The sequence below is a fragment of the Leopardus geoffroyi genome, chromosome E3 (assembly GCF_018350155.1).
Source record: "Leopardus geoffroyi isolate Oge1 chromosome E3, O.geoffroyi_Oge1_pat1.0, whole genome shotgun sequence".
Lineage (NCBI taxonomy): Eukaryota > Metazoa > Chordata > Mammalia > Carnivora > Felidae > Leopardus > Leopardus geoffroyi.
The window spans coordinates 36,690,886-36,704,886 of NC_059340.1; the positions used below are offsets into that span (position 1 = coordinate 36,690,886).

At 42.2% G+C, this 14,001-nt stretch overlaps 1 protein-coding gene across 23 annotated transcripts in view; it reads right to left on the reverse strand.

The window, feature by feature from the left end:
• The window catches only part of RBFOX1 (RNA binding fox-1 homolog 1), a 2,066,775-nt gene that overhangs the window by 1,203,878 nt on the left and 848,896 nt on the right, over positions 1–14,001 (reverse strand). For 20 of the 23 annotated variants that reach the window (XM_045461768.1, XM_045461754.1, XM_045461744.1 and 17 more), the window contains one exon: positions 7,181–7,243. In XM_045461768.1, coding sequence (XP_045317724.1) covers positions 7,181–7,243 — 63 coding nt within the window. Of the gene's footprint in view, positions 1–7,022; positions 7,096–7,180; positions 7,244–14,001 lie in introns of all 23 variants that reach the window. The other 3 variants (XM_045461760.1, XM_045461759.1, XM_045461758.1) reach the window with 1 other exon arrangement.

A 14,001-nucleotide genomic window follows, 5' to 3' on the forward strand; every position in this document is an offset into this window, starting at 1 on the left:
TGTATGCCCAGCACACAGTTGGGGTTGGCACTTTCTGAGGCAAGAATCTTCATCTGTGAAAATAACTGCCTGAATTCTAAAGAAATTAGCCACATGCTTAAAAAAATATATTCCGGCTGTCAGCACTAGGAGAAAGTTTATCTTTTTTTCTGTGGAGCTTCTAAAAAGAAATCTGTAGCATCCTTCATTTAGAAAAACCAAATTCCTTGTTTCTATAACTTATTAACCAGCCATTCTTGTTTTTATTTGTCCTTTGCAATTTCCAGCTGTTGCTACAGGTTCACTAGTGTCTCAGATGAACAACCTCGCATTACAGCGCAGGGTAGAAACAGCAAGCAGATCTAATCTTTAGCTTAAGTGAAGGGATTTAGCAGAAACCCCAAGTCATTGTTTTGTTGTTCTCCTTAGGTCATTCTATTGGGAAGTGATGAATAATCAGGGTGAAGAGAGATTTCAACTCTTAGGTGCTCCGGCGGAAGAGGCCACAAGCAGATGTGCTTTCATTTCCTTTCACCCTATAATGCAACCAACGGATGTGGATCAAACCATATCAACGTCAGTTTATTATACTCACTTTCTTGTCCAGAAGACAATATGTTCATTTTTGCCCACAGATTGGGGGCTGGGAGGAGCCACTGCTGGCCATAACTCATCACACTCTGCCTGGCTCAGATACTTCCCTTCAATCTTCTCTCCTGTGGCCTCATTTCTGTCTTTCTTGTTTATTCACTAAATTCCAAGTCGGAAGGGGTCTTAGTTACACACTATTCCAGTTAAATTCCTTACTGTTATTATGATTATTTAAGGAAGAAAGCTAAGTCAGATTGGTCAATGTGTTAAGGATCACATGGTCACTCCACAAAGGGGCGCCTGGGTGGCTCAGCTGGTTAAGCATGCAACTTCAGCTCAGGTCATGATCTCATGGCTCCTGGGTTGGGCCCCACGCGGACACCCATGCTGCCACCCACGTTGACAGTATGGAGCCTGCTTGGGATTCTCTCTGTCTCTCTCTCTCTCTGCTCCTTCCCCACTTCAAAATAAATAAATAAACTTTTAAAAAAAGGATCACGTGGTCATAAAGTCAGGCCATTAGCCTGACTCTCGATTTTTCAAAGATTGATCTAGATTGGAAAGTATGGTAAGGGAGGACTGTGAGGGGTTATGGATGACAAAAGAATGGTTTCAAAATGCAAAAAGTGATCATCTTTCATAGCAATAATCGATGCAACTCAAGAAATCATTGTCTCGAGGCTCCTGGGTGGCTCAGTCAGTTAAGCGTCTGACTTTGGCTCATGATCCCATGGTTTGTGGGTTCAAGACCCCCATCGGGCTCTGTGCTGACAGTGCAGAGCCTGCTTTGGGATTCTCTCTTTCCCTCTGCCTCTCCCCTACTCGCTCACACTCTGTCTCTGAAAATAAATAAACTAAAAAAGAAAAAGAATTAATTCTTTGTCTATGTGCACTTGCCACTTTTGCGGGTGTCAGGGATAGAGTGGCAAGACACCCAAAGCAAGACAGAGACACATCATGCCTTCAGAGATCCTCTAGTACAAGTGGAGGAGGCAGGAAATGCAGAAGCAATAAATACAATAATTAGAGCATGTAAGGAGTGCTTTGGAATACTTGAGCTGGGTGAAATGATGGAGAATAACAAAACAGATAGCGGGTGCGACTTCAGGCTCTTTTTTTTTAAAGTTTGTTTGTTTGTTTGTTTGTTTGTTTGTTTAGAGAGCACAAGCAAGGGAGGGATAGAGACAGAAGGAGAGAGAGAATCCCAAGTAGGCTCCACATGCTGTCAGCACAGAAGCCCAACATGGGGCTTGATCCCACAAACTGTGAGATCATGACCTGAGCCAAAATCGAGAGTCAGACCCTTAACAGACTGAGCCACCCAGGTGCCCCTTCTCTCTCTCTCTCTCCCTTTTTTTAAAAAGTTTATTTATTTTGTAGAGAGAAAGAGAGAGAACAAGTAGGGAAGGGGCAGAGAGAGGGAACCCCAAGCAGGTTCTGCACCATCAACATAGAGCCCAATGCTTGAACTCATAAACCTGAAATGTGAGATCATGACATGAACCGAAATCAAGATTCAGACATTTAACGAACTGAACCACCCAGGAGCCCCAGGGCTTCTCTATTTTTTATCCATGGTCCTGAAATCCAATAATCATACACAGTTTCCTTGTAACTTTCATTTTTTTAATCTTCCTCTGTTCTAACAATAAGGGAGTGAAAGAAAATTGTTTTTCTTTTTTTATTTATCTACCTATACTCTCTGGCTTCACAGTCTCATATACTCATTAAATCAAAAAGATCCCAAGTTCCTTATTCCCTTTGTAGAAGAGGGAAGCGAGGAGGAACAGGAAGGATTTTACCGAGTTGGCTATGCAGCAGCTTACGACAGACAGGAGATACACAGATGGAATGTGTGAATATGGATGTGTGGTGGTGGGTGGTCAAGTGTCAGAGCACATGGGAAGGTCAGAAGAGAGTGTCTTTTGGTGTGCCCTCTACACCATGAGACTCTAAATCAACTGGCACGAAACCCACCCCAGGCCTGGCCATCATTTGAATTAATATTCTTACGTTGCTCATGCTCTTGCTTCTTCTCCCTCCTGTAGTCAGCTGAAGGCTGACCCCCCCATTTCTAGCCAACATGCTGACTTTTAACCACTTCCTGGAGATAATCATTACTCTTCCTTTTCCAGTTCACCCTCAGGCTGTTCTACTCTTTGCTTGCTCCACCTAGTCCAGATTCTAAAAATATCATGGGGTCACACGTCTACAATGAAAACAGGCTTGGTATTTTCTTTATCCTACAAGGGGAATCAAGGAATTAAAGTACACATATTCAACAGGAGGGTCTTAACTGAGATATATACCAAAGTGTACAATAAGAATAAGGAAGGGTTACTTTGGCTGGTAAGACCACAGGTGACAAATTTTGAAGTCAGGAAGTAAACACATTTGCAAGTCAAGAGATCAACATGCTTGGTGGAAATATGTTATCTAGGGATTCTCAAAGAGAAGGCAGAATGTTAGAGACAAACTTAGCTAACTGAACAAGTAACTAGATGATATTCATGCTTGGGGAACAGTAGTCCTCCAACATGTAGGATGGAGTCCAGGGGATGGTGGCTTTGGGCATTAAAACCACAGCCACTTGAGGAAGTAGCACCTAGAGTGATACGCCAAAAGAGGGAATGGAATTAGGGGTTCCAGAAGGTCCAGATCAAAGCCTCACTCCTCTGGTGGTGGGTGAAGAGCAAGACAAAATCGGTGGTGACTGAAGCTTGGGACTGGGGTACCTGGGGACAGAAAAGCATCCAGTGGAGAGAGCATAGGGTGTGGTCCGATGTCAGTGTTAAGCATTTGGAGTCCAAAGTGACAGCAGAAGTAACTGAAGATGTGAGGCACATGGGTAGCTCGGTCCGTTGAGTGTCTGACTTCAGCTCAAGTCATAATCTCACAGCTTGTGAGTTCCACCCCACATCGGGCTCTGTGCTCATGGCTTGGAGCCTGGAGCCTGCTTCGGATTCTGTGTCTCCCTCTCTCTCTCTGCCCCTCCCCTACTCACTCTCTCTCTCTCTCTCTCAAAAAATAAAATAAACATTAAAAAAAATTAAAAAAAAAAAGAAGTGAAGATGTACAGCAATTTGTGCTGCACAGGACACTGGAATTCAGTCACAGATTTGGAGTCTGTTGCTCTAGGCCTATCTAGGCCTTGACAAAGCAGAAGTCAGAGCTTTAAACAAGAATTAGAATAGGAAGTAGAAGGCAAAAGGCAGCCATCATGGAGATCCAGATGGGTCTACTGTCTACACTCAATTCTGTTTCTCCCACTTACATAACGCTCCATCAGAAGGTGAGATGTGTCCATCCATCTATTCATCCCCCCATGTGCTCACCCATAGCTATGTCCAGCAAGTACTGATTACCTATTACAGACAATACTTCAGTAGATGTTGTGGCTATAATCAGAGGTTACAGGCTCTAATAACCAGTGTATGACAGACACCAACCAGTGAGAACAAACACATTGTATGACATTTGAGGGTCATTAACTCTTTTGTTCAGGATCAAGGGTTCATGTACGGGCATAATGCACACAGAATCACAGGGAATAAAGGTGCTTAGGGGCCTGGGGACAGCAGCAGTTCACCAACCAATGTCCACACTGGTATTTATCAGCTAAGTATCAGCATGAATGCAAGGATACAAATTTTAGAACTGGCCCCCTGTACTGACAGGGGTTCCAGTCTCGAGCTGCCCCATCCAATGTGATAGATTATTACTAGCCACATGACACTGTTTAAATTTAAAATAACTAAAAATAAACAAAATGATAAACTTAGTTCCTTGGTTACAACAGCCACATTTCCAGCGCTCAGTGGTCATATCTGGCTACTGGTTACCATACTGGACAGCAAAGATAAAGAAGATTCCTACCATGACATAGAGTTCTTTTGGATAGCACTGGACAAAAGGAAAACATTAAATTAATTTTTGGTTAATTAATTATACTTCTGACATAGCGTGCCAAGGGAAGTATAATCTGGCAGGAAATAGAGATCTAAGGAAGGCTTCCACTGGAACTTAAATTTAAAGGTTGTAGGAAATTAGGGGCGCCTGGGTGGTTCAGTCGGTTAAGTGTCTGACTCTTGATTTCAGCTCAGGTCATTATCCCACAGTTTGTGGGATCAAGCCCCAAGTAAGACTTCATACTGATAGCATGGAGCTTGCTTGGGATTCTCCCTCTCTCTAAAAATAAATAAATTAACTTTTAAATAAATAAATACATAATAAAAACTTCTAAGAAATTACTCTGAAGCTGAAGTTCAACCAGTGACCCTACAACCACCAGCCTGCTGTGGCTCTCCTTTGTGTATACAGATCACAAAGGGATGTGGAGACCTACAATCCTACAAAGACATCAGAATATGCAAAACAGCTCTGTATCATATACACCAGCCAATCTGTGCCAAAGGGCACCAATGCAAATGGAACATTCTGGAAAAGAATAAACAATGAAAGATAACCATACTTTGGAAATAGTAAATGAACATTGATTTTCTAAAGCCAACAGAGACCTCAAAACCCTAACTCAGACCACCATAGGATAGTCACATCAGTACAGGCACAACGTTAGATGTGTGCAAATTCTAAAACCAGGACTGTTGCTTCCAGTAAAATCCCATGAGGGGCAGTTTCCTAAGCAGCAATGTTACTGGTGAGGCGAACCCAACACCCAGACACACAGCCAATGTAGATGTCAGGCCATCTGCTTTCTTGACCATGAAGCAACCTCCCAGAACTCGATCTCTGTTGTAGGGGATGTGACCCCTTAGCCCCAGATGTTGATTGAGGTTCACTGCTCCAGGGAAGCTAGGACCACAAGGCAGGCATCGAAATCTATTAGGTACACAGAAATTGGGCAGCTGCTCTAAATATCCCCAGTGAGGAGTTTTTCCATTTCTTCCTTTTTTATTTTTTCTTAAATTATCAGATATCTACACACTGGTGTAGAGCAGCAAATTAATAATTTTTTTTTCTCTTTAGACTGCAATCGTAGATATGGAAATACCATACCCAAAGACAAATTAACATGAGCTCCTTACAACGCTGTACTAATTATCTCGGGGACCAGAGCCTCCCCTAGGTTAGAAATTTCAGCCCCAATCCAGGGATGGAACATGAATTCCTTTCTGAGAAGCAGTAATTTGTATCATGTTGAGAAGGTAGAGAGAAAGGCGGGAGGGTCACACATAATGTGAAAACACATCCTGAAACCTTTCTCCTCCATCTCTACCTTGCCTGCTCTAGCACCACAAAGAAGGGAAGCAAGGATACTGCTTGAAACAGAAGAAGATAAAGTAACATGCATATTTAACTTTACACCAAACAGACTTCATGCCAAACAGCCTCTCCTTTCCACTTACAAAACCTCGCAGTTTTCAGAAAACGCTGTAGCCTGAACTTCAAAGGCAATGAAAGATAGATGTGGCATGTAGGGAATTAGACACGAAATTTCCTTTATTATTAGGAACAAAAGCTGTGGGTCTAATCTCCTGTGTGATACAAGCTTTAGCTGATCAGGGTCACAGTGAGTCACTCTGATACTACAAACAGCAAATACACCATCTTTTTATTTCTTCCTGCCTCCTCCTCCTTCTATCATTCACATATGCAAATTCCGTAGCAAAAAGGGGAGTCATGCGTTACCACTGAGGGCAAAAGAATTCCCTTTGATCAGCCTCTTCCAGGCCTGGAGTCCCACAGTCTCTGATTCCACCTGCCCCTTTATGATATTTGATGTATCAAATTATACGCCACCCATCTCAGAAGTAGAATGTATTTTTTGTAAAATTCTGAAACCTTACCAAGGAAGCTGCATCTTGAAAAAACTAAATATTTCCTTTAGTTAGCCTTTTAAAACTTTGATATTTGTGGTTAAATTATGACAGATTGTTCTTCGCCAGCAGAACTACTGCAGAGGAGAGCTGATGTCCCGTGCACCAACACCAACACCAACACCTCAAATGCTAGCGTCTCATAAAAAAGGAGTCGGGGAAACCGGAGAAAATACTGCTGGCTTCACCAGAAATAAAGTCCTTGTGCACAATGAGAACGGCAGACAGCAGAAAGTGCTTACTTGCTAAAAACAAATGAAATTTCTGAAATGTACCCCAGCATCTTAAAAGTACAGAATTTCTTTTTCTGCAGTAATTTTTATATAGTAGGAATCGTATTCTGGTGCAAAATGAATTGTTCTTAAATGCCTCAAGAAATATGTGGTCTCACTTACTGATCTGTTTTTGCTGGCATTTCTTTCTACTTTGCAGGGTCATGCAGCTGGGAGAGAGGGACAAGATATCTCCTAATGAGAAAAGCTTAGGGAACAAATAGACAAGAAAAGCACATTTTAATTTAACCTCCAGCCAGCAGTGGTAGGGTTAATCCCCCAATGCGCACAAACATTTCCTGTGTTCCTTGTGGGGGTTCTGCCTGGCACATCATCCTCTCACCTCTGAATCCAATGCAGTAGAGCAGAAAAGAAAGACACAGGCAGGCAGCACAGTGTTTGTGGGAACTTCAGGCCTGCAGAAGAGAGCTTTTCATCGCAAACACGATCAAAGAAATAGATGTATTTATGTAATGAAGGTTCAAAAGCGGTCGCACTTACTGAATGCTGAGCCCGATCAAGGAAGCTGTAAGTCCCACTGGCATGAGTTCTTTGAGCAGTTTCCTAGGGAAGAAGAGAGGGGGAGACTTGAGTATCAAGGAACGTACTCTCGTATTGTGCCTTAACCTGTCTTGTCATCGTCCTATCTGGCTAACCTCTAAAATAGGCTTTTGATGAAACAGTGTATTTTACAATGATGATGGTAGTGATGATGAAAAGGATTAAGATCAAGTCTTTCAATATATTTTCATTTAATTCTTTCACACTCCGATTAGGAAGGTATTACTATTTTCTCTGTTTCAGAAGAGAAAACCAAGGCTCAGACAGTTTAAGTAAGTCACACTTGCATAAAGTATGCATTAAGGTAGCAGAGCCTGGATTTGAACTGGGCAATTGGATACCAAGTTTACAACAGGTCTGCTATGCACATGCCTTCTACAGTGAGCTCTATGCTATAGGATGTGTTCAAGGAAAGATGAGAGGCCAATTTTTCAGAGATATTATTGCCTGGAGTTAGGCAAAAAGAGATAAACTCTCTTTTCAACTCTAGAACTCTAGGATTCTATAATGGTCAATCCCATGATGGCTAACACTCAAAGTGACTGTGATACAAGGTGTCCTATCAATAATCAATTTCAGAAACATGGCTATCATCTCCCAATCAGAAGGAATAAGATCCATGTCCATTAATATTTAAATATCAAAACCAAATATCACTCAAACTGCAGATGGCCATTATAATCTCATGTAATTCAGTGGGTTGGGGGAGAGGTCATCTCTAATCACAAAGACTTACTAATAGATATGAGAGAGTTACATGGCACCCTATACTCAAGAGAGTTGATTCTGACCCGTTCCCACTCTGGGGTCATGGGAGTAGCAGAGGTGTGATTGGTTTGCAGGATTCTAGAACCTGTTCTAGTGTTCTATTATTTCTCTCGAGTAGTGACACAGTGTGTGCTCAGATTCAATGGAACTCACAAGTTTCGGAGTTTAATTATAAACAGTATTCACAGATATATGTTTGGAAAATATTCTCCCGTTCTTAATAGCTTTTAAAATAAATTTTTTTAACATTTATTTGAGGGACAGAGAAAGACAGAACATGACTGGAGGAAGGGCAGAGACAGAAAGGGAGATAGAGAATTTGAAGCAGGCTCCAAGGCTCCGAGCATCAACACAGTGACCAATGCGGGGCTCACACTCATGAACCATGAGATCATGACCTGAGCCGAAGTCGGACGCTTACCCAACTGAGCCAAAAGTCGGACACTTAACCAACTGAGCCACCCAGGTGCCCCTCTTAATAGCTTAATATGATGGAGGTTTTTTTTTTTTTTCCAATCTTCATATTTGGTGAGCCCACTGGTGTTGATAAATTAGAGCGTCTGAAAATAGAGAGTGGTTCTAAAATAGCGGAAAGAGAGATTTGCATCTGGAGAAGCCTGAAAGTATACACAGCTGTGAAGTTGTAAGGATAGTGGTAACAGTGGTCATTTATCTGTCCTTTCTTCTTTCCGTCCGTTCATCCATCCATCCATCCCAATCATCCATGACTCTGCTACCTACCAGCTTTGTGACCTTGATCAAGTCACTTAACTTTTCTTTGTCTCAACTTCTTCAACTATAAAATGAGAATAATATAGTACCTATCTCAACAGATTGAAGTATTAGAAGTTAGTATTTGTAAGGCACTTATTTAGTATTATGCCTGGCACGAAGTCAATGCCATTTAAAAGTTGTTTATTATTATTATTATTATTATTATTATTATTATTATTGAAGTATAGTTGAAATACAATATTTTATTAGTTTCAGGTATACAGCATAGTGGTTTGACAATTATAAAATGCTCACCACAATAAGTTTAGTTACCACCTGTCACCATAAAAAGTTATTATAATACTTTTGACTATATTCCCTACAATGTACTTTTTATCCCATGACATTCATTTTATAACTGGAGGTTTGTATGAAAGTTTATTATTATTTATCAAGCCCCTCTTTATGCCAAGCACTATCTTCTTGGTGCCTACAGTCCAGGGGGAAAGTCAGATCTCGGTCAGGGATGGTGGGGAAGACTTTGCCAAGGAAGCAGCAATGGAAATGAGATCTTCATGATGAGAAGAATGTAACCACATGAAGTGAAAGAATATGATTTGGGAAAAGGAGGCAGAAAATTTAGGAAATGAATAGTCAAAGTATATAATTATCTTCTATAAATTCATAGTATGCCTCAGCTGGAGAATTATCTGTGTCCTAGTAAAAAAATATTAATGATGATAATAGTAATAGAAACAATAGCAGTAGTAATAGTTTTATTGAACCCATAGTATATCCAGGCTTTGTATCAAAGTCTACATGTGTCTTCTTATTTATTAAAAATAACGATGGCTTCTTTTGTCAGGTTCCACTTCCTAACTCTTGGGCAACTCTCTCTGGTACTTCTTCCTTCCCTTCACATAGTCGCTTACATACTCTAGGATCCAGCTAAACTGATGCCTTAAAGACAGAAGGCATCGTTATACCTCTAGGCCTTTGGTCACATCTTTCTTCCTCAACTGCCCTAATCCTGGCTCAATTTCAACTTGTTCTTCAATGTCCACCCAAGTGTGAACTTCTCTCTGCAACTTTCATTGACCTGTCCAGCTGGACTGAATTTTTTCCAGGGGCTCTGTGGTCTTTCACACACCCTTCTATCTGAACAAGAATCACACACTCTAACCCACTGTAGAGCTGGCCTGCTCTGGCTGTGAGCTCCTGGAGGCCAAGGACAATGTTTTACTGATATTTGGTAGCCTCATTGTCTGGCACAGTGCCCAGCCACTTAGCAGCGGCTCACTACACTGGACGGAATCAGCAGTGATTCCTCATCGAACCAAAGTGGTATAGCTCCAAGGAAGGGCACTGAAATTTATTCCAGAGAGAGGTTCTCCCTAAGCAAAACAGCCATCACTGGTGTTCCCATATTTGGTACCCAGATGATAATATTAACTTCTCATCCACATCAGCTTCATGCCCACACCTTTAGATCTGTTTTTAACCCAACCTGCAGTCGAAATGAATTTTATAACCACCCCCCTTACTAATAAGAATCCATCAAATTCTCCAGGCAGATTGTTTTATAAAAGCAAACAAAGGCCGAGAACCATTGTTACAAGGTGAGAATAGAAATGGTCATTAGCAGCAATGGCACCAGACAGTGAGAAAAATCTAAGATGCTCTCTAGAGTTCCAGAGGAGCTGTATATGTTCAAACCAAAACAAAACAAAAACAAACTAAGATTGTCCTGAGTTTGCAATTACTCTTGCAAACTACCTTAAGAGCAATTTGTGACCAGGGAGAATCTTGGGTCCCAGAGGAATTGGGTGGAATTCTCATCATACTGAGACCAAGGCTGGAGCCAAAGGGCTGCAAGTGAACAAAATTTTAAAGGACATCAGAACAAAGTCAGGCAGAACAGAGGTGAATGCTCGCTTCCTGCATTAGCTGCCCTCACCTCTGCACTTTGTCCAAACGGATGCAAAAAATAGCGAGCCAATTACTTCCAAAACACTGGAGTTGATGACCCCTGGGTAGGCAGCGTGCAGTTTAACTCTCTCATTCGGTAAATCGGGCTTGTACTGGAGTGTTTCCACTCCCACAGACTGCCACAGACTGCTTGAGGATTTCCCCACTTGGACGACCGCAATAGGCTGCAGAGATCGCCTTCTGTCTCCAGGTTTTCACCTCTAATTCCTCCAAAGAGCTGGCACAGCAATCTTTACGGAATGTGACTGTGACTATATTGCTTGACTATTTAAACCCTGCACTGATGGCTTCCCATTCCATTCAGGACAAAGCCTATACCTTGTGACATAGCCTGACATCCTGCATGGTGTACTTCTGGCCACACTCCAGCTTTATTTATTTATTAGTGAGCAGGCACACCCTCCCTCTGGACCCCTAGTGTACCAGCCCTGGGTACCTTCTAGTTCTGGATCATACGTGAGTCGCCACCTGCCATGGGGATACTGTACATGCTGCATCTTTGACCTGGGATGCTTTTAACACCCACTAACTCCCATTCATCATTACTTTCTTATGGAAACCCCTACTACATGGTCTCAAGAGCCCTTCCTCATAGCACATAGCATGGCTATCACTTAACACTCAGGCACAAATGATTTAACTGATGTCTGGCTGTCTCCACTATGTTAACTGTATGAGGGCAGGGACTATGTCTATCTCGCTCACCATTTTGACACCAGCTCTAACCACACTGTTGTGAATATGAAGGTATTCAATATATAGTTGCCAAGGGAAGGATAGGTGGAAGGGAGGAGGGATGGAAAGAAGGTTTCCTCACTGTTTTGCTAACTTTACACAGGCTTTGGCTGACTACACAGATTTTCTGAGTTATTTCCTTCCCTCTACCCCATCTCTGCCTAGCACAGATCTGGAACTCATGGCTGAAGTATATGATCCTGCCTCCATTAGGGCTGTGTTCAGTAGTAATGAAACCTCACCTGATCTCAGTTCAATTTTCTCCCAGGAATGTGGAAGGTACTCTTCAGTTTTTGCTAGTTCCTAAAACTGAGAACTCAGTAATTGTGGGGTCACCATTCTCTGCCATGTATTCACTGAGAAGGAGAGAATAAGCCAGGCTCTGGAGCAAGAAAAATTGATTTGAGAGAAGAATAGGCAAGACTGGAAAGGCCATGGGAGGGAGATTTCTGGGTGGGGCTGAGACTCACTCCTATGCTGGGGGATAAATATCCACATTCTGTGAGCTACTTTGAGTATGCTTCTATTAACTGTCAACAAAAGAGGTACACGTAAGACATTGGTCTCAAAGGGTGGCATCTCACCTAACTAGGGGGATTCTCTACCAACCCTTCATTCAGATTAGGAAGCTGTATCTTAATCAGTGATTGTGAGTGGGTACACACTCTCTAACCTTACTCAGGTGTCTGAAGTTTAACTGTCCTAAAAAGGGGTCTCAGGCCACATCAAGCACAGACTAATGCAGCCACTATCATATGGGCTTTTTATGTGCAATTTGGCAATGATGTGGCATGGAGAAGCTAGTACTGACCATATCTGGGATGGGAGGAGAAAAATCAAGATGGGGAGTACAATGAAGTTTCCTTAGGTTGGAGATAGAGACCCTCTCCAAGGGAATCCAGTGACTCTCAGCCATGTAACAAGAGCCTGCTGACCAATGGCAGCTACTACAGGTGGATGATCAAACCAACCACACTTGGTCATGCAAACAATTCAGTATACCCCTGGATTTGCTCTAGGATCTAGGCACCCTGAGCTCTAGACTGAGAACTGATATGTAATTTTACTGTCCATGTGTGGTTTATTTCCTAGGGAGAGCCATGGGTTAAAGACCATCTCCCATTGTGATCACACATAAGCATTCAACACAACAAGGGCGGCAAGAGATACTTTGAAAGTTGATTCTCCTATATCATCTTTTAGCGTCCCACCCCATCCCTTCAGATGCCTGGTCTCTGCATTGAGTATTCCCAAAATATTCTCTTTTTTCCCCTTGTATTTATTAAATGTAAGTGACTGCTGAACAAGAACAAAATCTGAGAGGGTAGTTCTAAACTAAAACTGAATGCTCCATGCGCTCTAATATCACTATCTGGTCCCATACCTGGGATTCTGTTCCTTCTTTGTCTGCCAGGTAAACATGTACCTATTCTTCATGTCCTTGGGGAGCCCTTGCCAGGCACAATAAAGAGCTCCCTCTTCCTCAGTCTTAGAACTCCATTAGTGATTCTGAGCACTCATTACTCATAGACAATGGTCTCTATGTTGTCCTCCCCAACCGATTTACATTCCTCAGCACCTTAAAGCCCTAGGCTGTGTTTTACCTTATTTATGAGTGACAGTATTCTATGGATTTTGGACAGAGAATTGGGTTCAAATTAATTCTCCCATTCATTAAGATATGTAACTTTGGGCAAGCTGCTTGACATCTCTGAGCCTCAGTTTTCTTCTCTATCAATTGGGTGTAATAATGCCCTCCTGAGAGGGTTGGTGTGAGGAGTACACGATGCAATTACCTGGCATTGCTACTCAATAAATGCCCGAGAATGATGCCTACTTGGTCAACAACAGTCAATCCAATAAAAAAAAAGCCTTAATATGTTTTGCAAAATTTTGCCAAAGGGTAAGATTATCCAGATGATGGCAAGATCAGAGCCAAGGCATACCAATGGCCAACACAACACTTGGCACAAAGTAGGTGCTCAGTAAGATTTCTGAAAATAAAGAACTAATGAAGCTCTTCCCTTAAAGATGAAATATAACTGTAGCTGCTACTCCAAGGCTTATATTTGACTTGTTATACTGTCTAAATGCAATAAACATCAATTAGCCTGCCTGCTGCATTTAATTTGGCTGTACCCACCTGTCCAGTAAGGACTCAGGTACAGTATCTGTGACTTCTCCATGGGAAGCTTCTTCCCAGTCTCCCTCCCTAGGGAAGCAAACTTCTACTTAAAGCTCCAGGGACCTTCGAAAGACTAACGATATTACACCCCACATGCCACCCCCCCCCCTTTGAGGCTTATTGTTGGTGTGTTTAATTTCCTGTCTTGGCCTTACAGGAGATTTCTAATGTTTGGGCTGTAGGGTATGTTCTGATTAAAAATAATCCTCCCAATTACAGGTTGGCATGAGCCTCCCGTCACACGCACTCTGCCACCAGCCTCTGCTTCCCTGTCAGCAATAATTGTGTCTGCAGTGCCTAACTGTAAATGAAAACCCAAGGGGCAAGTTTGGGTCCCTGGTTCCCAGGCCGCAATGGATCTTTTAATTTG